The 26065-nt window shown below is 47.1% G+C and overlaps 2 protein-coding genes across 3 annotated transcripts in view; one reads left to right on the top strand and one right to left on the bottom strand.

The window, feature by feature from the left end:
* Positions 1 to 17583, top strand: part of ADAM19 (ADAM metallopeptidase domain 19) — a 33232-nt gene extending 15649 nt beyond the window's left edge. The window contains exons 6-23 of the mRNA XM_014875937.2: positions 1230 to 1422; positions 1853 to 1918; positions 3194 to 3265; positions 4058 to 4224; positions 5122 to 5206; positions 5452 to 5591; positions 6702 to 6879; positions 7691 to 7780; positions 8939 to 9134; positions 9392 to 9500; positions 9999 to 10191; positions 10755 to 10835; positions 11560 to 11668; positions 11761 to 11896; positions 12109 to 12175; positions 12724 to 12930; positions 14270 to 14416; positions 15139 to 17583. Coding sequence (XP_014731423.2) covers positions 1230 to 1422; positions 1853 to 1918; positions 3194 to 3265; positions 4058 to 4224; positions 5122 to 5206; positions 5452 to 5591; positions 6702 to 6879; positions 7691 to 7780; positions 8939 to 9134; positions 9392 to 9500; positions 9999 to 10191; positions 10755 to 10835; positions 11560 to 11668; positions 11761 to 11896; positions 12109 to 12175; positions 12724 to 12930; positions 14270 to 14416; positions 15139 to 15213 — 2311 coding nt within the window. The 3' untranslated portion in view covers positions 15214 to 17583. The remainder of the gene's footprint in view (positions 1 to 1229; positions 1423 to 1852; positions 1919 to 3193; positions 3266 to 4057; positions 4225 to 5121; positions 5207 to 5451; positions 5592 to 6701; positions 6880 to 7690; positions 7781 to 8938; positions 9135 to 9391; positions 9501 to 9998; positions 10192 to 10754; positions 10836 to 11559; positions 11669 to 11760; positions 11897 to 12108; positions 12176 to 12723; positions 12931 to 14269; positions 14417 to 15138) is intronic.
* On the bottom strand, positions 17256 to 26000 carry NIPAL4 (NIPA like domain containing 4). Of its 2 annotated transcripts, XM_014875939.2 has the most exons (7): positions 25937 to 26000; positions 24057 to 24305; positions 22149 to 22205; positions 21085 to 21175; positions 19774 to 19934; positions 19093 to 19676; positions 17256 to 18666 (listed from the first exon to the last, which is right to left on the bottom strand). In XM_014875939.2, the coding sequence occupies exons 1-7, from the start codon at positions 25971 to 25973 to the stop codon at positions 18655 to 18657; spliced, it is 1191 nt and encodes a 396-aa protein (XP_014731425.2). In that variant the 5' UTR covers positions 25974 to 26000; the 3' UTR covers positions 17256 to 18654. The 2 variants fall into 2 exon arrangements, with proteins under 2 accessions (XP_014731425.2, XP_088029664.1); XM_088173538.1 differs by lacking the exon at positions 17256 to 18666 and having other exon boundaries at positions 18946 to 19676; positions 25937 to 25999.
* Positions 26001 to 26065: the final 65 nt, after the last annotated feature.

Genomic DNA, 26065 nt, shown 5'->3' on the forward strand with positions numbered 1-26065 from the left:
CACACCACGTCCCAACCCAGTGCTCTACACTTGTCAGAAACCTTCTCCCAGTCTCTCACAGCTGGCAATTTTCCGTGTGTTTTGGGGCAAAGTCTTCAAGTCCGAGCTCCCTCCCGGGTTGTCAGCCCTGCTCTCTGCTTTCTCCCTGGTTGGTGCCAGGGCTGTGTGTGTGAAACCTTTATTTTGGGAGTAATGGAGTCTTTGGCTGGAAAAGGGGGTCTGTATCCTCAGCCAGGAGTAAATGTAGTGTTGTGTTGTGACCAAGGAGCTGCATTCATTTACACCAGCTCAGAGTTTGTTTCCAAGACATCACACGGGCTTTATTGACATTAGTGGTCATCTGCTCTGGAGCCTGGCTGGAAGCTGTGCTGATGGGACTGGCTCCAGCCAGGAAACAGCCCCTGCCAAAGCAAACCTGAGACATCTTAGTGAGTGTAGCACAGGCCAAAGGGCCCAGTGAGATAAACAGGACAGTGCAGCCACCTGTGGCTTGCAATAAATACTCCAAAAGCAAAAGCAGTCACAGGTGTGCAGTGCTTCTGTCAGCCTGTGTTTTCCTAGGCTCTGCTTTCCAGCTCCAGAGGGACAGAGATGTTCAGTGTGCAGAGGATTCCTGCAGCCCTGAGCTGTCAGTGTCTGCTGGCAGCTCCTTGATATCTTTTTCTAATTGCTGGGGAGGCACAGGAGCTGAGCACACGTGGCTGTTCTCACTCTCAGCCTGCACTGTGTGGGTGGTGCCCATCAAGCCACACATCTCCTAGAGGGCATCACACACAGATTTCCAGCTCTCCTTGGCTGTAAGATGCTCATTGAGAAAACCAAAACCATCTGGGTGTGTGCATGACCCAGAGAGAACTCTGCTTTTCCTGTTGACAAAGTCTTCATATTTTTCAGGTCAGGTCTGTTAAAGACAAATTTCTTTTATTGGTAGAAAAACTTCCACTGCCCCTAAAGAAAAAGCTGTAAGTTAAACTTCTCAGCTTGCAGCACATGCTCCAATGGCCTCGCAATGTCTGAGGCCCACTGAATGGATTTTAATATATGGAAGCTCAGGGATTTCCCCCACTGAACTCAAAATATTCCCACCCTTTTTATTAATGAACTGACTGGCCTGGTAAGGATAAGTGTCTTGCCAGAGTCAGATGGGAGCTCAGCAGCAGCAGAAGGATTTGTCTCCAGTTGCTGTGATAGTAATTAACTTTCCCTTTTATTGCTTCCTGTCTCAACAGAGGACTTATCGTATTGAGCAGCAATTCCAGCTATATCTTGGAGCCAGCTCCCAACAGCACAAACCAGCACTTGATTTACAGGGTGGACAACCTGAGGTTGCAGAGAGGAGCTTGTGGCTACCAGGGCACTGGGAATGCAGCTGAAGATTGGCTCAGGAACTTCACAAGTGGGATGAAATCACCAGGCCAGAGGGTGAGCAGGGCTCAGCCTGAATCCATGCATGATGCTCCAAATATCCCAGCTTCCCAGCCCTGCTGCTCCCTAGGAGCACAGCTGAGAAACTGAAATGAAGGAGGATATTTAGGAGGGTTTCTAACAAGATGATTGTGAAATAGTGACTCCAGCAGGGAGGTAAATGAGTGTTGGGGGCTGTGGTGGGCTGTAGCTGTTCCTACACCCAATACAGAAACAAAAGGTGGGCTGAGGACAGGCTTGTGGGCACTTGCTCTAGCTATACTGACCTTGGCTGTCCTCAATCAATCACATTTTGTGCATGATGGGGTGGGGTGAATGGCCAGTGAGGAACAAACTAGGGAAAATAACTTGTAAAAATGTTTTGTGAAGAGTTTCTTGAGGAATACTGGGAGAGTAACCCAATAACCCAGTGTTATTGCTGCTGCAGGTGAGACGGGACACTCTGCAGGCTACAAAGTACGTAGAGCTCCTGCTTGTGGCTGATTATGCAGAGGTAAGAAATTGGATTTTTATACCCATGGAGCACTGGGCACAGCATCTCCTGGGGCAGGGAGGGCTGCTGGGGCTCAGCAAGTTTCCTCTGGGAATCCCAGTGGTTCTCAGTGGACAGGGAGAGCTGTGTCTTTGTCACTTTTGTCTGGGCAGCCCCCACTGGCCCGGGGAGAGGTTGTGATTTGGATGAGGGCTGAGGGTCAGTTCTGGTCTCCCAGGGTAGCAATGGTCAGTCCTAGTTCTGGCTGGGAGAGTCTGCCTTCAGAATAGGGAAATTTGGGGGTTTCCAGGAGTGATGTGCTTCTAACTGCAGTACACTTAATCTCTAGAGAAGATAACCGCGGTTATGCTCTGCTCTGAGCTGCTAGCAAATATATAAACAGACATTTTTAAGGCTCCAGATCACAGAATAGGTCTGGGAGAAGCTGAGTGAAGTCAGCAATCCCTCCCCCATCCTCAGCCTGGACAGCAGGCCAGACACACTGAGTGCAAACCACACAGTGTTTTACTGATTGTTTAATCTCCAGCACAGACGGGAGCCAGGCTGGTCCTATCCATAATTTACAACTTGAAACTCCAGTAGGGAAAACCACACAGTGCTCTGGGCTATAATTTATTCTGAACAAAGCTAAAGAGGCAGAACCTATTTTGGTTTCTCTGTTAGGCAGCAGGACACCAGGGAAACTGAGAAAACACATAATACCCAGGAGCTGCCATATGTTGTTCCCCATTTGAGCAGAAAAACTGGGACAGAGTCTCACAGTGTTGTTGTTAACTGCCCTTTCTTTGCTATGTCCCTCATTAGAAGAAAAGTCTCAGATTTTGTCATTTGTTAACAAAAATCTGAATATGTTACCACTTTAACTCTCTGAACTGAAGAGTCTGCTAAAATTAACTCATTAATTGCCAGGTGGCTTAAATAGGCAAATTGGTTGGATGAGTGAGGTGTGAGAGCTCAGGCAGCCTTGACCTCAGACATGAAGTCCTGTTATCACACATTTTACCTGGCACATTTGCCAATTCTTTGCTAGCCCCTGGCTCTGAGGGCACTGATAAGTTTGGGTTGCTCCACTGTGCCACCACTTGAGTGGCATCACTGCCATGGTGTGCCAGGGTAGATTCTGAATATACCTGTACTTAAATGTTTAAAGTCAGATGTGCAGTGCAGGGAGACTTCACAGTTACCTTCTTATTTCCAGAATCATGTGGTTTGTTTTAACACATTTCAGCTCCTTGGAGTTGCCTTGGTGCTGCCTGACATGTTCATTTTGTTCAGTTTCAGAAACATCACTTCAGCATTGAAGCAACAAGGCAGAAATTAGTGGAGGCTGCTAATTACGTAGATAAGGTGAGATTGGATGTGTGTGAAAGGAGGAGAGCAAGGCTCAGACTATGAAATATGAGAATTAATTGGGCCAGAGGAAGGCTGGCTTTTTGGGAGAGAGAATAATGTTTTGGCAATTCTTCCCAGTGACTTGGGGACAGCATCTGCCAAACAATTGTATTGCTGCAAATCCAGATTGGGGTGGGGGGATCTCCATTCCTTGGAGCCAGCATGAGCACCTTGTGTTTTACTACATCTCTGTAAATACTGTTACTTAAGTCCTGCTTTTTGAAAATGGGCTGAGGTATTCACTTGAAGTGGTAGAAAACCTGGGAAGCAGAGCTGGAAGGAGCTTTCAGAAGTCATCCCTGGAGTGGTATCTAGTGCTGCTGAAGTAAAACTTCCTTGCTTTTCAGATCTACTCCCTTTCTGCTCCCCTTAAGCTCCTTCCACTACTCATGAATGCTTCTGTTTGTTCTTGGCATGGACAGAAGATTATTTCCTTACTCTTTTCAGGAATTTTGACATATGACATAATTTTGCATAGATGATGTCAGTCTCCAGTCTTTGTTTCTCTAGATTATATCTTTGTCACTCATTCAAAAATGAAAATCAATGTCTCTATTTCAGCTGAGTTTAGGTTTCTGCACATTTCTGTCTGCAGAGCTCAGCACTAAGCTGAAATGCACTTCCAGATGGAGCATCTTCTCTGGACATGTGGATCTCTAGTAGCAATTAGCAGTATATATTCAAGATTTCAAACACAGTAAAATAAGTTTGTGGTGCTCATTTTATCATCTCTTTCCTGTATCTTAGTTTTACAGGGCCTTGAATATCCGGATTGCCTTGGTGGGGCTGGAGATCTGGAATTATGGGGATAGATGTGAGGTGACAGAGAATCCCTACTCCACCCTCAAGTCCTTTCTGGCCTGGAGTAGCAAAGAGAGGCTGCACAGAAAACACGATAATGCCCAGCTAATCACGTAAGCTCCTTTCTCCTCCTTCTGACAAGTGGGTTGGGTGGCTGGGAAATCAGTTTGTACCAAGAAATCCTTCCAGGATTCAAAGTGGCTTTGTGGAAAGCATTCATTCCTAACCCATCCCACTGACACACAGAGCCCTGGTGCTGGGAGCCAGCTGATGATGGCCTGGGACTGATGGGCCACTGATCTCATCAGGGCCAGTAGCCTGGCCAGCAATGCAATGGCATTGCAAGAAAAATTTGCAGCAGCTCTCAGATCTCCATACCTCTTCCATGGACATTTATCCACCAGGATGGGTCAGAGGACCTGGGGGGTTGAAATGCAGAGATACAATGCCTTTTCCCTTGTTTTCTTTGGTTGGTTTTTTTTTTTTTCCCCTTTAACATTACTGTATTTCCTCTCCATCTGGTCATGTCCCGAGCACAATTTCCAGGGCTCCCATTTCAAAGGTGCTGTCAGGGTGGAGCAGAATTCCAGCTCAGAGGCAGGAGCAGAGCATGGCTGCACCTCAGAGGTGTTACCTACTAGTCTCTCAAGTCCCCAGATCCCAAGCTGGCAAATATCAGGCTTATGGTGAATTAAGTATTTGCAAACAGTACTCAGCTAAGGATGCAGTAGTATTTTCTGTGCTTGTTGCAAAGCTCAGCAGGAACACTTTTTGGAACCAAACCATTATAAAATCTAGGATTGTCTGGCTGGCCTGTAAAACAGAATAGCAGTCCAAGATAAACAAACCTCAAGGCTTTGTAGCTCTGCTATGATGTCCTGCACTGGAAGCCACTATAAAGATGATGTGTCCCCCTGACACTGTGTAAGGAGCTGTGCACTGCTGGGTGCATTTCTCTGCCTCCTCCAGTGCCTCAGTGCCATTTCATGCTCTTTCTGGGTTGATTTTAGGGGTGTGCCCTTCAAAGGTACCACAGTAGGCTTGGCTCCCGTGATGGCCATGTGCTCTGATTTCCAGTCAGGAGGAGTAAACATGGTAAGTAATTGCCAATACTCGATATAAAGCTTCTTGCCAGCAGTGGATACATAGGATAGATGCCTCCTAAAGCCCAGGGAGAAAATATTTCCTGTGAAGTTCTCCACTCACCTGCTTATAGGCAGGAATACCTTCAGTAGATATTTTCTACCTATACAAATGAGAAGTTCCCCTCACCCCATTGACCCAGAGGTGCACAGGACAGGCACAGGTAAATGCTGATGTGCCTCTTTGACCTTGCACAGGACCACTCTGATAATGCCATTGGTGTTGCTGCTACCATTGCCCACGAGATGGGACACAATTTTGGCATGAATCACGATTCTGCTGGCTGCTGTACCACCCCTGCAGCAGATGGGGGCTGCATCATGGCTTCTGCAACTGGGTGAGTTCCTCTTGCATGGGCTCAGGGAGAATGCAAAGGGCTTTGTTGCAAGAGCCTTGGTGGAGTAAGAACTGGAAATATAGAGTGAAAGTGGGTTTGTTGCTGGAGGTTATGGAGATGTAGCAATTTGCTAGTTCCCAAGGAACTGATTCCTGCCTGAGACTGGCCTTAGGTAATGGCAGCGTTTAAAAATGAAGCTCTGTCAGGCAAAAGGAAAATTCTCCTGTTCCCTTTTCTTAAGAATACTCCTTGGTTTGTAAGAGCCTGTGTTTAACAGGAAAGAAGTCTTTGAGAAAAAGGGGAAGCAGAAGTGGCTCTAGAAGCCCATAGGAATTCAAATTTTTATTTTGGATGAGGAAACATAAACATTTCTACAACTCAGTCACGAAACATGCCAGAAGAACCTATACACTTAAAGCCACATTAACCATTTCCTCAAGCCCTTCTCTGTTTGAACAGATTTTTTTCATAGCTATCTTCTTTTATGTGCATCATTTCCCCCAAAACCATCTGGGTGAGAAGTGAAAGCACGGTGGCATGCAAGTAGGGCACACAACATCCACACACATGCACAACAAAACATGGAGTGCACAGGCATTGTAGCAACTAATTAATTTGTTGTAGAAATTAATAACGTAGAAATTAATAATTCATGTTGCAAACAATATTCACATTCTTCAAAATGAGATGGTAGATAAGAAAAAAATTAATGTTATTTTTAGCAGTTAGGCAGTTTTTCACAGGCCAAGTGCTGGATTCTCAGGCTTGTTCAACCAGTTGGGAATAAGCCACAGCTCCAGTGTTGAGGAGGAGGAGAGGACAGCCATGCTTGTCAGCAATCACAATCAAATGTAACTCAACGTATTTTGGTTCTATAAAGTTTATTTTGTGAGGCAATTGTGTTACTAAACCATCTTGCAGTGCAGTCTCACCTTGTCTTCAGGTGTAGTGCAGGCACAGGAAATCACGTTCTGCTTTAGCACAACTCCAAGAATTTCAGGGAGAGACCTGTGTCCTTTGGCACTTGTCAGGATTTGCATGTGCTCCCTTCTGCTTCTCTGAACATTGCCCAGACCTGTCTTCACGTTTTTCTACCCTGTCCATATTCAGGCACCCATTCCCCAAGGTGTTCAACCAGTGCAACAGACTAGAGCTGGAGAAGTATCTGCAGTCTGGTGGAGGGATGTGTCTGTCCAACATGCCAGACACCAAAAGGATGTATGGTGGAGGGAAATGTGGAAATGGCTACTTGGAAGAGGGAGAGGAGTGTGACTGTGGAGAGGTGGAGGTAACAATTGTTGTTCAGATCCAACTATTTGGGGTTTAGTGGGACACATTTTTTATTTTGTATTTTGCAAATATGGTTATGTGATCTGTAATCAGGTTTTCTTTGTGCAGGAAACAAAAATATCTTCCCTTTATGTAAATGTAAATCAAGGTTCTAAAATACTACACCTGACTTCACAGTGTGTGGCACAATCCACCCCAGAACTCAGGGATGGTGTGGTCCAGGGCTGAACAGAGGTGATTGAAACTTCATTTAAAAAGGAGATGAAAAAGTGATTTTAGGTCACAGAATCACAGATACATTTAGGTTGGAAAGGACCTCCAAGGTCATCAAGTCCGACCTGTGACCCATCACCACCTTGTCAGCTGAACCACAGGACTGAACCATATCCAGTCATTTCTTTAATATCTCCAGGGACAGTAACTCCACCACCTCCCTGGGCAGCCCATCCCAATGCTTGACAACCCTCCCTGAGAAAAAATTCTTCCAGATGTTGCAGCTTCATATATAAGTTCACTCCTGTTAAGGACAGGACTTCTCTCAGCACTGCATCTCACTTCTGCAAATCCATCCTTTGCCTCGTAAGAGCAAAGGGAGCTGGAGCCAGCAGCCCAGACTCTCCAGATGTGAGAGCACAACCAGTTGTGTCCCATCAGAGGGTGGCTGTGCAGTGCTGGCATTCAGCTCGTGCTGGGTACCATGAGATGCTGTGGAAGGGAGGGTGTTTGGGTGTGGCTCATCGTGTGTGAGAGCAGCAGGGCAGCCTCAGACCTGCCCTGTGAACTCTGCTGCATCTCTCTCTGTCTTCCAGGACTGCAGGAACCCCTGCTGTGACGCCAGGACCTGCTCCCTGAAACCTGGTGCTGAATGTGCCCATGGCAGCTGCTGCCATCAGTGCAAGGTGGGGTCTCTGGGTTTTCCTAAGAGCAAAAGGAATAACTGGGGTGCAAGTGTGAGGCTGAAAACTGGAGGAGGAAGGGGAGAAAACACAGCCAAATATGGAGTTTAACTCCTCACCTGGTTTGATTTTTCTTTAGGTGCAACAGGAATGTAATCAAACTAGTGGGGTCCTTTCTTCTGGCTGATTAAATTGACTCCTGTGATATCTTAAGATGAGCTGTGAATGCTGCTCTTAAACACTGAGGGATAAATCAGAGCTGATATTTCTCTCCATTGGCTCCAGAAGAAATCTGGACAGAGCTCTTGGAGCAAATACTTCCTCCAGGGATTAGGCTTGGATGCTGTGTTTGCTCTGAACCCTCTTTTCTGGAGTGCAGCTGAATTCCTTGAGCTCAGGTGTTTGCTGAAGAACTGCTGGCAAAGAGAAGAATTTTAAATATCAGCTTTCCCTACAGTGACTGGTTAAAATATGTTTCTGGTTTTAGAGCCAAAGATCTCAAATTTGACAACAAATTACCTTAAAAAATGAACATGGGCAAACATTTCTCTTAAGCTGACCTTTATGTTTGCACATTGACTGCATGCTCTTTCTGACCTATCCTGAGCATGGGGAAAACAATTTCCAGAAATCCACCCGGGCTCACTTGGAACAACTTCCCAGATGTAACTGTGAATGCCCTTTGTTCTCCACATGTGGTAGACAAGAGAAGAATGAACTGAGTAAACTCGTAAGCGAGGGAGACATAAGTTATGCATCAGGAAAAAGTCTCCAGCAGAAGTGACAGGCAAATACAGAAATTAACTTCCCAGCCAGGGAGGGTTTTGAGAACAGATTACACAAACATCTGTCAGAAATGGTTCAGGTAAATTGGATCCTCCCCTAGGGTACAGTGAGATGGATGAGTGTCCCCGTGAGGCCTGGCAGCCTTACATTCTGTGCTGATCTCATCACTACCTGGGGAAGGGGTCCAGTCACTAATTTTACTCTACACAGTTCACCCAGCTAATGAAGTCCCAGAGGCACCAGTCACTGCTGACCTCAAAAAGCCTCAGACAAGGAAGACAAAGTGACACACGCAAGGTTCTGCCTTATCTACAGTCATGAAACCACAGACGAGCCAAGCAGTAATTTTGGGTTTTTCCCACTGTCTCTTTTCAGCTGATGTCTCCAGGAACTCTCTGCAGGAAGAGCTCAGGACTCTGTGACCTCCCAGAATATTGCACTGGAGAGTCCCCCTTCTGTCCCCTCAACTCTTACCAGATTGACGGGGCTCCCTGTGATGGAGGAAAGGCTTATTGCTACAGTGGCATGTGCCTCACCTACAGGGACCAGTGTGTGCAGCTCTGGGGGCCTGGTAAGGACTGCCTGCAGCAAAACACACTGTCCTTTGAACCAGCAAATGCTCTACTCCTGCTGCTCCTCACCCTGTGCAAGGCAGGAGCACCTTCCATACCTGCTGTCAGCAGCAGACTCTGAGGAGCCTTTTCTCCTGCCTTACTCAAGGAGGCAGCAAAAAATTCCCCATGCTCCAACCATTCCAGAAAAAGGACAAGTGAGTGGTTGGCATGGGGTGAGATGGAGCAGCCACTTGAGTCTCTTCTGTCTGTGCAGGAGCACAGCCAGCACCAGACGCCTGCTTTGAGAAGGTCAATGCTGCTGGAGACATCTACGGGAACTGTGGGAAAGACATCTACGGGAATTACAGGAAGTGTGAGATGAGGTACAAAGCAGAGTGGCAGCCCAGAGCTGCTCACTGGAGATGTTTTTATATGTTACAAAATTATGGGCTAGGAGATAAAACTGACCCATGCATTGGTTCACTCCCTCCCTCTGCCTCCTGGGAAACCAGCTGCATCCTTGTGGGACTTGGAGCCCTTACAGCTGAAGCTTTCAGTTCACCATTTTCAAACATCTAGTTGAAATTCTCCCAGAGCAACAGAAGGGGGGGTTTAAAAATCTCTAAGATAAATGTAGCTTTCTAACTGAGACAAAAATTTCTTAGTCTTGCTTCTGATTTTGTTGAGGTGGGACATGCCCCATCCATGGGGGCTGTGGGGTGGTACCATCAGTATCCATCAGACACTTGGGATAATTCTTGGGAGCTGCCTGCTCATTTAACCGTGACTCAGCACTGCTGATTTAATTTACATTAGAGCTCATGTCTGCAAACCGTTCAGTAAGCCAGGAATAATGACTTTAGCCTTTCCTTTGAAACCAGAGATGCTAAATGCGGGAAGATCCAGTGCCAGAGCTCAGCTTTCAAGCCCCTGCAGCCCAATGCAGTGCCCATAGACACCACAGTGAACAGGCAGCGCTGCCGAGGCACCCACGTGTACAGATCTGACAGTGAGGAGAAGGAGATGCTGGACCCTGGCCTGGTGCTGACAGGAACAAAGTGTGGGAGCCATCATGTAGGTACAAGCCTGGAGTGGCTTGGGGGAGGTTCAGAGTTTCTCTTTTCCACCCAGAATGTGCTTTGTGCTTATCAAGCTATTAATTTTTTACGTCTAATGCTTTTCTAGGAGATTTCTGTATTTGTTAGAAAAATAATTCCTTTGGGGCTTCAGAGAAGTGATGGAAGGGCACACACCAAAGGCTTTATGTCTCTGCCAGATGAAATTCAGGGCCAGTGCTAAATCTGGGATTTGCTAGTTGGTTTGTCTCACTTAAAGGTGAGGCACAGTTGGAAACCAAGACATGTGAGAGCTCCTTCAGGGACTTGCCACATGGCCAGGCTATTGCCAGCAGAGCTCCCACTTCTCTCTGATTCACAGTGACTGGGATTTAGGGTAGTGAGTAAATGTTTGCTTGGGAACCAGTTTAATTTCATTTCCTGTTATTCTGCCCAGGGAATTAATTAGTTGTATTTCCAAGGTGTCTGGGACCTGAAAGTGACAAAATAGCACAAGGCAGGGACAGACATGGCAGATAACTCAAAGAGCTAACACTGAGTTTTTGGATGCTTTGTGTGCAGGTTTGCTTTGAGGGGCGCTGCCAGAACATGTCCATCATCTTTGATTCTGAGAGCTGCAGCAAGAAGTGCCATGGGCATGGAGTAAGTGTTTTCTCTTTCATCTCCAGGCTGAAGCAGGATGGGCTTCCATTCTTCTGTGGATGCTTGTTCAGCTCAGTTCTGATGTCTTCCTCAGTTTTGCTCTGGATTTTGGCTTCTTGGCTATCGATTTGCATATTTCTTTCCTGTTTGATGCATTTTCTGGTCCACAAATGTCCCTTTGATACAGAATTTAAGGAGGTCTGTTGAGGGCGTATGGCTTGCAATAAGTGAAAAACAAGGAGTAATCTTAAAGCAAAATATCCTGGGTCCAGTTTAGATGGAATAAAAAGTATCAGACTTACAAAATGTTACAAAAAGTTACATTCAGGGCAGTTTATCCCAAATTAAATGCTCAGAGGATGGAAAGAAAAGACGAATACCAATGGGCCAGGCTCTTAAGCCTAAAAAATAAGAAATCTTGACTTGATGAAAGGGAAAACTTATGTCCTTCAGCTTAGAGAAAAGAGAAAGGCATTTCTAAATGCTGCTTTTCTGCTGAATTTGGGTTACTGGCACTTCAGCTGAAGAATCCTTGTCTTTTGGAGAAAGGGAGAATTTCTGAGGAAGTGAAAGACACTTCCACTCCCTGAAGAAAAGAGTTTCCAGTCACTCAGCTCCTACTGGAGTCTCTCCTGTAGTGTTTAATTCAGCAAGGGCTTAATTTGTTTGCACTTGCAGGCTTCTTAGTAGCTTCCACTTCAATCTCTGAATCTTCCCACTCCAGGTGTGCAACAACAACAAGAACTGCCACTGCAACCAGGGGTGGGCACCCCCATTCTGCAACAAGGAGGGGACAGGAGGGAGCTTGGACAGTGGTCCCCCAATGCCTGAAGGTGAGAGGGACCAGCTCTGCTGCAGGGACACTTCAGAGCTGGTTGGGAGCAGAGAGTTTTCCATTTAACAAACTCTGCTTTCCTGCCCTCAGGCTCTTCAGCGGTTGTGATAGCTCTGGCAATCCTGGCTCCCATTCTCCTTCTCACAGGAATCTTGTTTTTATTCTATTATCTGAAATGCTGGAGTAAATTTGCCATCTGTTCTCTGAAGAAGACACCTCAGTTCGGGTAAGTTGTCAGTGCTGTGCCTTGTCTGCTTGTCCCCCTCTTCTGCCAGGACAGAAGGGACAATGCAAATGCTGTGAGGATTGCCACTGAAATGATTTGTTGGTATATATTGACTTCTCAATTTTTCACTCCAGTGAAGACAAAATAGTAAATACAGGAAGATGAAGGAGAAAACATATCAAGACACTAACACTTCTTTCTCTCACTGCCAGTGACACCTCTGGAACTGGGCATGCAAACCCTGCCTTCAAGCTGAGAACGCCCCAGCAGCAGAGGAAGGTAAGGGCAGGGTCACCTCCCACCTGCAGGGCAGGGATGCAGCTGCCCCAAGGTGTGGGATGTGGTTTCCCCTCTCACTGGAGTGAGGGAGTGGTTTAATCAAAGGATGGGAAAAGGAGACAGACATCACCCGTGGCTGGCAGTCAGTGTTAGCTGAGTGTAGCACCTGTTCCTAGTCATTTCCTCAAAGGCAGGAGCTGGGATTTGAGCAGGCCTGTGTGGCTGCTTGTCTCTCCTGCTGGATCCTCTCTTGTCACATCCCCCATCTCACAACTGGAGAAATGGCAGACCCTGGGTTTGTTTGCCAGTGTCACACTGATGCCTGGATTACTCTGTTCTCTTATTTCCATTTCTGCCTCATGATCCCAAGCTGTCCCAGTCCATCTAATCAACTCCCACTAGACACACACAGCACATTCTGGTGTTGCAGGCAATAATTTCTACCCTGTGGCTCACGGATCTCACGTAGATCCTCAGAAGTGTCACAGTGAGTATAAAGCGTGGTTTGAAGTGGAAACACATGAGGATTTGTGGCCTCTTTTGCACAGGTGATTGGCTTCCCTGAGATCCCACCCAAGCCTCCTTGTCAGCCAGCTCCAGGGCTGCAGATGAGCAGGCAGCAGCCACCCAGCTTCTCTGGCAGCCCCAGCTGCAGTGTGGGGCAGCCCACGGGACCAGCACTTCCAAAGGACATTCCCCGGAGGACACCCCCGAGCAGACCAGCCCCTCCTGCTCCCAAACCTCCACCCTCTCAGGTATGGAGTCCTGCTGCTGTCCCGTGGGTGCTGTTTGGTGGGAGGTTTGTTCTGGTGAAGCCTCTCACCCTGGGGGAGCTGTTGGTCTTGACCCAAACTGACCCCCTCTTATGTGAGCATTCTCTGTGTGAGGTTATTTTGAGGGTTAAAGGGAAAGATTGATTTCTTTTACTGACAGTTCTGTTCTAAACTTACTATGGAGCCCACATTCTTGTTGGAAAGTTGGTAGGTCACTCAGACTGACTTAAACCCATTTTGCAAAATAATGTTATTATATTGGGGCCCTCAAAGAAACAAAGGGCCCAGATACAGCAGGTAGCAGGAGGCTGGCTCCCTCTCTCTGAAAGATGTAGAGGAAAACAAACCCTATGGAGCAAATTCTTAGTGAATGTGGTTTGTTTCTAGCTCCATTGTTCCTGTGAACAGCCAGCACTTCAGCAGGAAAGAAAGCTAAAACAAAAGCAGGAAGCTGAGTGTTGTCAATAAGGAATGGGTATCCTTCCCAGCTGCTTGTTGACAAGTTCCCCATGATCTCCTTTGTGTTCCCTCCCCAACACATCCAGTCTCTTTATCTCAGTTAGCCTTATGAGGTGGAACACTTTTCATAGATTTCCACAAGAAACTTTGCTGTTTCTGGGTTAATGGGGAGCCATGAGTTGGGGAAGACACAGGGGAAATAATTAATGTCACTTCTTGCTAGTTGCAGCGTCCTTCCTAGATGTTTTCAGCATCTGCCAGATTTGCTCTCTTGCTATTCCTATAGGACCTCTTCAGACCTGGCAGTCAGTGGAATTTAGTCTGGTTTGTCCTTCCTGGAGTCACAGGGCGAGATCCTTGGAGAGCAATAGACCCCCAAGCCATCAAGCATTGCATTTATGCATAGTCTGAGGAGACTGCAGGGTTTTGGGTGCCTCCCAAGTAGTGAGTGCAGCTGTGTTTGTTAAATCAACACCTGTAAAGCAGCAGCTTAGCCCAGAGCCTGAGCAACAACTGGCAATTGGCTCTTGTGGGGGTTACTTCTCCCCCTGAGACATGCTTTCCACTGAAATTCATTAGATGAATGGAAAATATAATGCTCTGAGCATCCTATTGGGGACAGCTGTGTGCACAAACAAATAATAACTGCTTGTGGGTCTGTGTGTGTTTGTATGGGTACAAGAACATGCACATACAGTGTTTACAGGCACTGTATAGGCAAACAAACAGTGAGTGTATGTGTGTGGAACTTGCTTCCAGCCATGAAATGCATCAGTTAGGGTGGCTAATTAAAAAGGCTCTGGAACACAGGTTACCTATTGCTTCCAAGGCTTAAATTCAAAACCATTTCATTCTTCCATAGGATATTTCAAGGCCCCGGCCACCCCAGAGAGCTCTGCCAGCAAATCCCATCCCATCCAGATCCAGAGGCTGGCAGGGGAGCAGCCCTGCTGTGCCACTGCCTCCTGGGCACACCAGAGCCCCAGGACACCTCCAGCCTGTGGCACAGGTAGGCACTGAGAGGGGTGGGAAGCACCACTCACCCCATGGGAATAAAAACACAGTATCAGCCTGCAAAATCCCTTTGTGCACAGCCCAGGTGGGTGGAGAGAGAGAGGCTGTGGGTTGGTCACCTTTATTGCAGGGGTCTCTGGTTTTACCTGTTTCGTATTAAGAATTTATTGAGTTGAGCAAAGCAGTGAATTCAGTTCTCCACATCCCTGAACTCTCCCTCAGGCAAGGATTTCTGTGAGTGGGGCAGAGCAATGGGGTCAAGGTCTGTGGGACCCAGAAGTGTTAGTGAAGAGCAGCAAAACATGAAGAGTCACACAAGACTTGAAGATCTCAGTAAAGAACAAAAATTCTTTCCAGCCTCTCTGGCCATGGTTTAAGGAGATGCTTTCTCTACAGAGAGAATTTCACAAAAATCATCCTGAATGCAGGCACTTAATAAGGGACTTCTAGGCACTGAGTTCTGCAAACTGGGCCCTTTAACACAGAACATCTCCACTCCACACAGCACAGCTGTGTGTCTCCAGCCTGCAATAGACTGGAGGCCAGCTGTGGAAAATGGAGAAAACTGCAGGAAATTCCTTGTGGGAGAGTTCCTATGTGCTGCACTGAGTTGTGAGTGCACACAGGGTAACATCAGCTCTGGCAGAGGGCGAGGACAGGGCTCATTATTCATCAGTGCTCACTCCTCTCCTTCTCCCCTTTTTCCATCTCACCCAGAATCCTGGTACCTGGACAGCTGGAGCAGTGAACAACTTGAAAGTGGGACAGCCAGGCTCCCGTGGACATTCCTGAAGCAGCCTGTTCCTGGCTGGCTCTGGTCTTCAGAGGGCACTGGATGGCCTTCATCACCCAAAAACACACTCACACCTTCACTGCCATGGACAGTGTCCCAGCTCCTGTCCTCCTGCCCCACCCCTGTTCCCTCTGTGGCTCACCAGGCTGCAGTCAGGCATGCCAGGGGTGCCCCAGGTACACGCCAGGCTCAGCTGGACCCTCTCTGCCTTTTCCACATAGGCATGACTTGTTTATACGGTATTTAAATATTGTTGTGCAATATCCAGAGCAGGGATGGGGTGATGGGGTTTTCACGTGTTTTTAATCAGTTATTTAAGTGTTACCAGGGAGAACAAGCTGTGAGTGCAGGTGCTGGCCTTGATGGGCTTTCATGTGAGCCCTGTTGGCTTCCTCAGCCCCCCCATGCAGCTGCAGGAGCATATTGGTGCTATACAGAACCCACTGCCTCTGGGGAGAGCAGAAGGCAGCTGGTGATAACATTCTTCAGTTTATTCTCTGTTTACAGGGGGTGGCAAATGGGGCCCCAACAGGGAGCCAACCATGGAAATATAATTTGTGGGGCCACTGTGGATTTTGGTCAGCTTTAGCAGAGGAGATTATTTTTTATTTAATTGTTTCCCCCATATAATCCTCTTCTGCAGGAGCATTGCAACCCTTCTGTCCTCCAGCACTCGCTTGTCTTCCCTTGGTGCTGTAAATCCCAAGATCAGCCCCAGCACTGCCCATGAGCTCCAATCCATGTCATTAGGACACACTCGAGGTACGACAGGGCAGCTCTGGCCCAGATCCAGGGCACAAGGGCAGCAGGAATCCCAGCAGCAGGAATCCCAGCAGCAGGAATCCCAGCAGCAGGCAGTGCTGAGAGCAGCGTGCGGTACCCTGAGCTGGAGATGCTTCTGCATGTGTCTGCTCAGGCTTTGGTCTGTGCTGAGCTGTAACCCAGCATGGGCTGTCTGCTCCCCCAACCAGTGAGAAACCCACCTGAAAAATGCCCAGGTGGTGAAACAGCCAAAATATTAACACAACATATGGTGCTTTTGTAGGGCAGCTCTCTTACTCCAGGTTTTTTCTCCAGGCCAGGGGTGGAGAGAGCTGTCTGTGTGCACTTTAAGCAGCTGATGGTTCTGACCCTGAGGACCCTCCCTTATGAATTTAGTTTTTTCTTCTCCTAATAGTTTGGCTTTTGTATGTGTCTTTTTTTCTCAGGATTTTAAAATAAGACTTTTGTTATGCCAGATTTTTTTTTTCCTTGAAATTATTTCCTAGGAGAACACAGGGAAAGCTGGAGCTGTGGTCTGATTTATTATGGACAAATCCTCAAAGACCATGACTGCTGCTCCACATGTGAAAAACTGTTATTGGCATAAAGAAAATTAGTCCTGTTAGCTGGTTCTCTTTCCCTAAGATCTGCTCATTAAAGAAATCCCAGATAAACCCTAAGAACTCATTAAATTTGTAGTTATATAAAGTAGTGTATCTGTAGGATGACTTAGGTCACATTAATTTTCACAACTTTACTACCTCTTTCTCCACAAGGAAACAGTTCACATGGTGTGTCTTGAAATTCTTATAGATTATTCTTTATCTTAGTAATTTTAGACCTTTTCTTACCTTCTGTGTGCCTGGAAAACAAACCAATCTAAAAAACTCTTTCTGAAATAAGGGAGGGCAAGTAAAAACTTTCTAATCTTTTGTCTTTTTTTGATAGCTGGGCTATATTACATATAAAAATGTGTATTCAAAGAACCCCCAAACTCCTTGTTTCTTGGTATGCAATGGCAGGTTTGGCTGCTCACAGTGCAGCAGGACTGTACATACACTGTAATTGTTGGTTCAACCACAAGAACTTGATCTCATATCTGAGCCCTCACTGAGGGCAGCAGCACTTCTGCTCCAGCCCCTGATCTTCAGCAAGTAGCCACCAAAAGTCACCAAAATTATTTTCACTTCATTTCAAGTGAGCATGGGATCATGGTTTTGTAAAATGCCCTGGACACACAACGCTCAGAGAACAACAGAACAACTGGACCTGCCCAAACTCTAATAGAAAACTTTATTGCTGGAATATCACAAAAATCTCCAAAAGGTAGTTTTATTTAAATCCTTTTAAACTTTCAGATGTGTGCAAGTTGAGTGAATGAGACCAGGGGAACTGCAGCAGGAGTAAAAGATGGTAAAACCTGTTTTTTTTGGAAAGATAATATTACTTGGGAGAATTTATAACAAAATACATCTCACTTTCTCCTGTGTCCACATGTTAATGGTTTACAAGAATGCTCTCTATGCATCTATGCAAATACTTGAAGAATGCAATTCATTGTGCCTTTTGCCTAGTTTTAATAAAATTTGTTGGTTGTCATTAACAAATAGTCTTTCACTGTCTATTTATTACCTCAGTTCAAATCTTCATTTTCTACATGGCATTTCTGCAGGGATGGCAGGATTGCTTTAATGAAATGCACTTCTAGAGTGAACAAAGGTGGGTCCCGTTTACAGCCATTTTCTAAAATACAATGCACGAAGCATCACACTGATTAGGATGCCAAAGCTGGAGTGAGTGACTTGGATTATTTTCTGCCACCAAAGGAGGTCGCTGCCGTTTTACTCTGCTCCAGATGCTCTTTCTGTTCTCAGCTGTCCCTCAGCCTCTTTATCCTTTAGGGCTACACTAGTAAGATGAAACAATGAAAACTTTCAGATCCACCTGCAGCTTTTGTTTTATTTTTAAAAAAAAACCCTTTATTTCCCTTTCCACATTCCAAAAAGATAGCACTGAAATGTTATTAAAATAGGAGATTGCATAGTCCTCTCTCCCAAAGCCCCACATTGTATTTGCTCAGTGATGCTCACACCCAGGTGAAATCAGGTGAGCATCTCAGAGGACACCTCATGAGGCTCAAAGAATGTAGGGGGGGTTTTCCAAGGTCAAGGTATTTCCTGAGGAAAGAAAAACTTATTTACAGCCACATGGTATTTCAGACTGAAAAAATTGTCACAAGAAGTCTTGGAGATAATGGCAGAGTTTTTTTTTATATGGAGTTTATCCTGCCAGAGCTCCCCTGCCCTTCCTCAGGTGGGGTCTGGGTCAGGCCCAGCAACTTCACCAAGGCCTGGGCACCAGAGCTGCTCAGGAAAAATAGAACCCAAACTAACAAAACTCCCATAAAAATAATTAACACTGCTTCAGGGAAACTCCTGCACCTCGCAAAAAACCAAAAGCTGAAAAAGATCTCTCTGTAAAAACACGTCATGGTTTGAGTCCTGCCACTGAGCCTGAGTGAGCAGCTATTGCAAAATTCACCGTGTTTTGCCCATATTCACCAATATTCTTGTCCCCTTAGCAGAGCAAGTGATTAAACATGGATGAGCAGAGTCTGAATAGCACCGTTCAGTCCTTGTCTCTCACCTCCTCTTGAGAGGCTGGTGTGTATTTAGAGTTCATGCAAGTGCCTAGAAAGGAAACAAAAAGAGACAAAAATCACTAATCAATGATCCATCAGGGCCTGGAAACAAAGACATCAATGGCCACCCGGGGGAAGGAGTGAAGGGTAAACATTAGCCCTGCCAAGAATAGGAGATGGGAAGGGGCCTCAGAGAGGAGCTTTGTTCCAGCACTATCGTATTTCTAGAGGATTTTTGTTTCCAGTGGCTGCATGCATTAGGGCCCAGAGAGGATTAAACACACCCCTTGCTGCCACACCATGACAGAGATCCAGTCCAAAAGCCTGCAGAAATATCTAACTTTGGAAAGGACACCATTCATTTAATTTTCTACTTTTCCTTTTTAAATTTTTCCCCTGGCACCTGGAATATTGAAATCACCCACCCAGTCTCCACTCCCCAGCATGTAACACCCTAAGTGCAGAGCATGAATACTTTGGGTTTATCCTCTGGGGCGATGCTGGAGTTGTCCACCTCTATCAGGATGTTCCTGTCATCTCTGGTCACTTGTGATGGCTGCTCATTCTGAAGGACTTGGGGTAAATTCCCTAAACTGACATCCATGTCTTTGAAAGCATGGAGTAAAAACACCCCCAGAATGATGGTGAGGAAGCCACAGACTGTCCCAATGATGTCAACCACGGTCATGGTGACCCACTCCTTAAAGAGGATGATGGAAGTGGTGATGACAATGGTGGTGAACAGCACGTAGTAGATGGGGAACACCAAAGAGGTGTTGAAAATGTCTAGAGACTTGTTGAGGTAGTTGATCTGGGTGGTGATGGATGCCACCAGCGTGATGACCAGGATCCAGGTCAGTGGGTTCTGCAGCACAGGCTGGCCAGCAAAGAAGCCCTTGATGGCAATTCCCAAGCCCTTGACGGAGGACACGGAGAAGGCGCCGATGACGGAGCAGATGGTGAGGTAGATGAGGATGTTGCTCTGGCCGTAACGGGGGGCGAGGAAGAAGATCAGGAGGAGGCAGAGAGCCAGGAGGATGGCAGCATAAGCCAGGAAACCTGCAGGAGGGAGAGAAGAACTCACAGCTCCAGCAGCGGCCACGGGGAGGGGTTTGCACTGCCCAGCCCCGAGAGGGAAAGCGCGGCTGGCGCGTACCCGGCTCCTGCAGCTTGGAAGTCATTTCCTCCAGAGTGGTGACCTCCTCGTCCTCTGGGGCGTGGATGACCATCACAGTGCTGCCCACCAGGCTCAGCAGGCAGCCCAGCTTCCCCAGCAGGTTGAGCCGTTCTCCAAGCAAATAGGAGGACAGAATGGCACTGCATGGGACAGAAAAACATCAGCCGCTGCTTTGTGCTCCTTTAAAGAAGGAACAGCAGCTCTAAGAAAGTTAAGAATGCTTCCATGTGATACAAGGACGCAATTCTGGTGTAAATTAGTTGGATTCCAGTGGGTTAATACACAATCACATGGCATCTATCACAGCTGAACCTGCAGGGGTGCAGGTGTGACCTGTACATCACAGCTCTTGTGTCAGCAAGGTGCAAAAATGCTGAATGTTTTAGCACATCCTCTGAAATACTTTTTCAGGGTTGGCAAAATCATGCAGGAGCTTCTGGGCATTATGAAGCTTTTAGTGCTCAAGAAAATTACTTCAAGGGCCAGTGTAACACAGAAAACACCTGAACCTAACAACAAAAAAGCTATGTTGATTTTAACTAAACCATCAGAACTATTAAGCCTCAGAGAAACTCTGAAAGTACTGGGGCTACAGATACATCTGCAAAAATTTCTAGTTGTTATCCAAAAAAAGTCTGGGCAAGACACCAGAGCAGTCCTATATCTTAGTTTGCTTATGCATTTCATAATACAGTTTTTCTATAAAACCTTAAGTAGCCAAAGCCATGTATTTTGGTAGGAATCTCCTATTTAAAAATAAAGAAATAAAATAGGGATTCAGCCCTTTTGGGAACAGCCAGAAGTATAAAACCCTACAACATGAGAGGAGCCTAAAGGCTTATAAAATAAAAGGCAGGTGAAAGGCAGTTTGAAAACAAGCCTGGTATTTTTGTTCCTTTTAAATTTTTAGTACTCTTGATTACAAAAACAAAACTAAACAAAACAAACAAACATTAAAACCCCACCAACCATGAATGGTTAAAGAGCTGGAATAAGGAATGAGGTAATGCAGACATTTGCAATAACTTAACCTGCAGTGTATGTGGTTGCTCTCCACATCCAGCATTTCCAGAAGGGCAAGCTACTTAATTCAATGTTTCCCAAATGATCCCCGAAAAGGACAACAACTGTTAAAAGTGTTTTTCAGAAAACACTGAAGCTTTTTTTCCTTTGGGCAGAATAAATCATATTAGTATCCCTTCAAGTCTATTTTTACAAGTCAAACGGAGTCAAACGGGCAAACAAGACAAAAAAAAAAGGCAAATTGCAAATTATAGACACAAAAATCACCTTATGAGCACGCTCAGAGCCCCCAGAGGCGTGACAATAGTTGCAGCAGCAAAGGCATAGGCAGCGAAGTTGGCAGCTTCCCCTCCACCCACTAAACAAACATAAGAAAAATAAATACCAGTGAGTTACAGAGAACTTTCTGAGTTTTCTCTTGGGGGTTTGCAGACCAGCAAGAAGTCACTCAGAGAGTGGGCTTTATGCTGGGGGTTCCATCCTGCTGCTAAACAGGGGCAGACAGTGGGTGAAAATTCTATTTCCAATTAGAAGAGGCACCCCTGGAGAAGGGAACCCCTCCATGGGAAGGGCTGGGGGTGCCAGGGCTTGGCCAGATCAGGGCTGCCCCAGGTGGGCTCATGAACCCCCAGCCCAGCCAGGCTGTGGGAGCCCAGCACTGGGAGCTGTGTGTCCCCTCCACAGCGTGTCCTCGGGGCTGTGGTGTCCCTCTCTGGCTGTCCCTGTCCCCTGAGGGCTGTGCTGGCTCACAGCAGCTGTGACTGTGGGGCACCTTGTGCTGCAGCTGCCACGGTGAGAGCCACAAAAGAGGGCTCTGAGACACCCTGCTGTAAAACCTGCTGCTCTCTGTGCAGCTTTGAGCCCAATTTCAGAAGATACTGTAATGCTGCAGCAGGAAATAAAATAAAGGTTTTAAGTCTTGTTTCAAAGGAAAGCAAGTTTTTTCAAGGAAGGAGGTGCTGCCAACACCTCTGTTATCTCCCTGTGCTGCTGCAGCAGGAAACCTTCCTGGAGCCCCCAGGCACTGAGGGGAGGCTGTTTGCCCTGTGCCTGGTACACAGGCAGCCCTGCCAGCTGCCCCATTAAAACCTGGCTTTTCATGCTTTTGATCAGGTAAAACTGAGCTAGCAGGTCCTGCCAGTTCTGCAGGAGGATGGAGAGGGAGATCCTGCATGGATCACTGCCTCTCCTCTCCCTGAGGAATCTCTGCTGAGGATGGGGGAACCCGACAGAAAACAGGCTTTAAGCACGATGCTCAGTTTGTTCCACATCTCATTCACAAGGACAGACTCTGGAAAAGCTGCAAACGCAGGGAATCAGATCCTACTTACTGGTTAACAAGCCAGCCCACCAGAGCCAGTCCTTTAGGTAGCCATGGCCTCCATCTCCTGGGGAAGAAAAGCACATGCAGCAATTAACAACCATATTCTTCAGAGCAAGAGATGAGAATGTCCCTTTGGAGAGGGATAAATTGCAAGGGGAAGAGTGTGACAAAGAACAGGGAAGAATGGACTGTGCTGGGAGCTAATCCAATTCTGGTCCTAATTCACAGGCTGGTGGACATAAGGAACTTGAGCCTGCTGACATGGTGAACCCTGATTTTGCTAGGTCAGGGAGAGCCCATGTTTTGATAAATGTGACCTGACTGGAGCTGTCAGTAACAGCAGTGTTTGGCTTGCCTTGGAGAAAAGTGATGTACTCAGATAGCAGGGGTGACACAATGGGACTGAGATTACAGGGTGAGATAAAACAAGGGGCAATGAAGACTTCAGGACACAGGGAAAAATCTGCTAGAGTTCAGTCTCTTCTGGTTCCTCAACAACTCCATAAATGCTGAAGTTCAAATGTTATGCTCTGGTATTCCTCAGAAATTGCTGATTTATTTGTTTTAGGGTCTTTTTGCTTGGTCGAGGTTTTTCCCAAGAACTCTTTTTGTCAGCTGCAATTTTCTGTCATTAATCTCTAATTCCTTTCAGAAGGTTAAACATTCTGAAATATAGGGAGGGGTTTGCTCTTGTTTTACTCACTTGGCTCTGCCGTGGGAAGAGTTCATGGAGGGAATGAGAGAGACATCTACAGTTGAAGCAATACTGATATTTCATTGTGCAAGTATAATGTCAAAAAGCAAACCCATCTGTGTTCAGCATCTGTGTGTGGCCAGCCCAGCAACAGAGGATGGGGATGGACCCAAGATTGCCCAGAGGCTCAGCTGCTGTTGGCAGCTCTGCTGGCTGTCTCTGGACAGACACTTCAGCATTCCATGCCTCTGTGTCCCCATACGGGCACAGAGTAAAACGGGGATGGTGATATTTACTTCCTCTGAAAGATTATTTAAGAACTGTTCCTAGGCCAGAACTGGGAAGCAGCAGTGTTTTAATCATCATTGCTCTGTTTTGGAGTTATGTAAGTAGGTCAGCTTCCAGGTAGGATTTACCCTGCTGCTGGAGCATGTTTGCAATGCTGATGGGATGTGTCCAATTCCACAGTGCAATTCTGCTCTAGGCAGTGCTGCTCCACCACTGCCCATCCATATATACCCATATAAATGTATGTGTGTGTACACATAAACACACGCCTCGCCCTGAGAGCCTGGTGCTAGAGGAAAGTTACCTGCAGGTTGTTGTGCAACACAGCTCCAAAAGATCCCTTCTGAAACCACAGAGTTCCCACGGAGCCAGCCTGTCCTGCATCCACACACAGCTCTTGCAATCCCTGCATCCTCGTCTCACCGACCTGTGGCAAAGCTGCCTGGAGCTCCGGACTGGGGCACGGCCCTGAGCTGTGGCTTTGTGCAAAGGGACCCATTTCATTGCTTTTAGCATTCTGCTTCCTCCTGGCCTCTCACATTCCTGCGTGATGGGCACGCATTCTTCTGCTGTGGGGGCAGTGGGATCTCACAGGACATCACTTGCTATTTGTACTGCCAGGCAGGAGAACGCTGTTTTAGCTGAGCTCTTCCAAGGCAGGGCTCTGTAGATTAGCTCCTTTCCAATACAGAGACTGTAAATTAACTCCTATCCAATGCCAGGCCTGTGAATTAGCTCTCAGCTCCCACACAGCACTGCTGTCTGGGTCTCACACACAAAGATGCATCCACAAAAGCTCCTATTTACATTGCTGATGGAAGACTAACTGTACCCAAAGGGGTTCCCTTGCCTCAGGAGTGCTGAAATTTGGGTTGTGTGTGTAGTCCTAGGAACAGGTGGTCCCTCCCCCTCCTGCCCCCAGGAAAGCCTTACCTGCCCTGGTGCCTCCCTTCTCCACCAGCCTTAGCAGTCCCTTTTTCTTGAGGATGACGCTGCTCCCGATGAGGAAGCTCGAGAAGACAGCCAAGCCCAGGCCAATGTAGAATCCATAATTGTTTTCCAGCCGAGTTATCCAGGAACTATCCGAAGTGCCATTGTCAGGGATAGGGTCAGATGGGACAGCACTGCTGATCACTTGGCACACCACCCGGTGGGAAAGGCACGAAACGGTGATCAGAGACCCTTGGAGACAAAACAGCAAATTATTGACATGACTATCAACAGTGTCCCTACTCACTTAGGCTCATTCAGGTGTCCCCCTGCACAGCCACCCGTGCTGTCACACCAACACCCAAAGATCTCAAAAGTTCAGGACACCTCTTTACTCACGTGTGGAAATGGCAGGGTGTTGTCTGACAGATTTATGGCCTGCAGTTCGAGCATCTCTTTGACACTGAATGAGTCTACATACCAAGCTGGCAGGCCACAAGGATCTCTAAAAATTAATTTGAATTTCCAAATATACATGCCAGAGTATCTCCACCAAACTCCAATGTTATGGGGTTGAACGAGGCCTTATCAACACTTAACCCTATTGATCCAAAGGCTTTGGTGCTTTCCAGCCAGCTACACCAATCCACATACCTGCCAGCTCATCTGCAAATATAACTTAGGGTTTAATGTGGAGTGATGCCAACACTGTAACTGTGCATCTGTTCCTATTCTGTGTGCTGAGCTGCGTCATAAGACAACATCAGATCCATCTCAGACAATTCATTTTCTCTACTGTTTAATGGGTTTATTCTACCTATTTGAAGAATGCCTGAGTGCTCCTAAAGCAAACCCAGTGTGGAATGACTGAGAGCAGGCACAGGTTCTGCTGTTAATACCAAAAGCGCCCTGTGGCTCTGGCCAAGGTGTGTTGCTGTGTGGGGGTGGGAAAACTGCTGAGTTTCTTCCTCCCCTGACACTCGTACCACACCCAGCACATCTTTTACTGCAATCTTTACCCCAAGTGTAGTAAAGTCGGTGTGACTAGTGTGACTATGACCATGAGGGACAGAGCAGCCAGGTGGAGTACAAAAGCCTCTTTGTAGTAAAAGACTCCTTTTTTTTCTTTCTTTTTTGTTTTTTTGCCTGAACTCACATAGGAATTATAGAGCAAGTATTTGTAGGCAGGAGCATGGAATGGCTGAACTGCTCCCAGCAGTGTCAGGAGCCTGGGCATGGGCCCCACATTTTTCCTGAACCAGGAGCCTGGCTCAGATCTCATGCAGCTGCAATCCCTGGCTCCGGCACACACAGCTGAGGCTTTGGATCTGAGCTGACTATAAACGTTTTTCTAAAGGAAAAAATACCAGTGACTTTCTAGATGAGTTTCAAAGGGTTCCTTAATAACATTTTTTTTTTCCTACTAGGAAAAATATTTTTGATCGTGGAAATATTTCCTGGGGAATAAGGGGGGAACTTGCCTCCTCGGCTGGGTAAAAATCTCCACAAGGTACTACCGGGCACAAGCATAAAGCAGTGATTATCGACTGGATTAAATAATCCTTAAAGGAAAAAAACCCAACTCCTGCCTTTTCTGTGCACCTTAGGGCTGGCAGAGCGCGGTGCCGGCTGCTCAAGTTTCCCCATTCCTATACAGACCTCAAAAAAAAAAAAAAAAAAAAAAAAAAGGGAAAAGAACCCCCAAAGGCAGGAAAACACCCCAAGCAGAGCAGTGACAGAGACAGCCCCAAAGCCGGGGGTGCGGCGGGCTCGGAGCCGAAGCGGCCGCGCTGGCCCGGACCTGGCCCGGCCCGGCCCGCCCGGGTCCCGGCGCTCCGCGGTGCCGAACCGGGCCGGTCCCGCTGCCCCGGGGCTGCACCCACCGTTGCTGCAGCTGCTGTTGGTCTCCAGCGGCTCCATTGCCCTCGCTGTGCGGCCGCTGAGCGCATCCCGGGCCGAGGGCAGGGCCGGGCACACCTGAGCCCGCCCCGCTCCTCCCCCGGGCCGGGCCG

The sequence above is a fragment of the Sturnus vulgaris genome, chromosome 15, assembly GCF_052056855.1.
Source record: "Sturnus vulgaris isolate bStuVul1 chromosome 15, bStuVul1.hap1, whole genome shotgun sequence".
In the NCBI taxonomy this organism is placed as follows: domain Eukaryota; kingdom Metazoa; phylum Chordata; class Aves; order Passeriformes; family Sturnidae; genus Sturnus; species Sturnus vulgaris.

Coding starts and splice junctions, on each gene's coding strand:
- NIPAL4 (XM_088173538.1), bottom strand. CDS start 25,973: ATGGAGCCGCTGGAGACCAACAGCAGCTGCAGCAACG. Junction 21,176..22,148: donor GTGGGCTGGCTTGTTAACCA/GTAAGTAGGATC, acceptor ATGTTTGTTTAG/TGGGTGGAGGGGAAGCTGCC. Junction 19,677..19,773: donor TTCCAAGCTGCAGGAGCCGG/GTACGCGCCAGC, acceptor TCCCTCCTGCAG/GTTTCCTGGCTTATGCTGCC.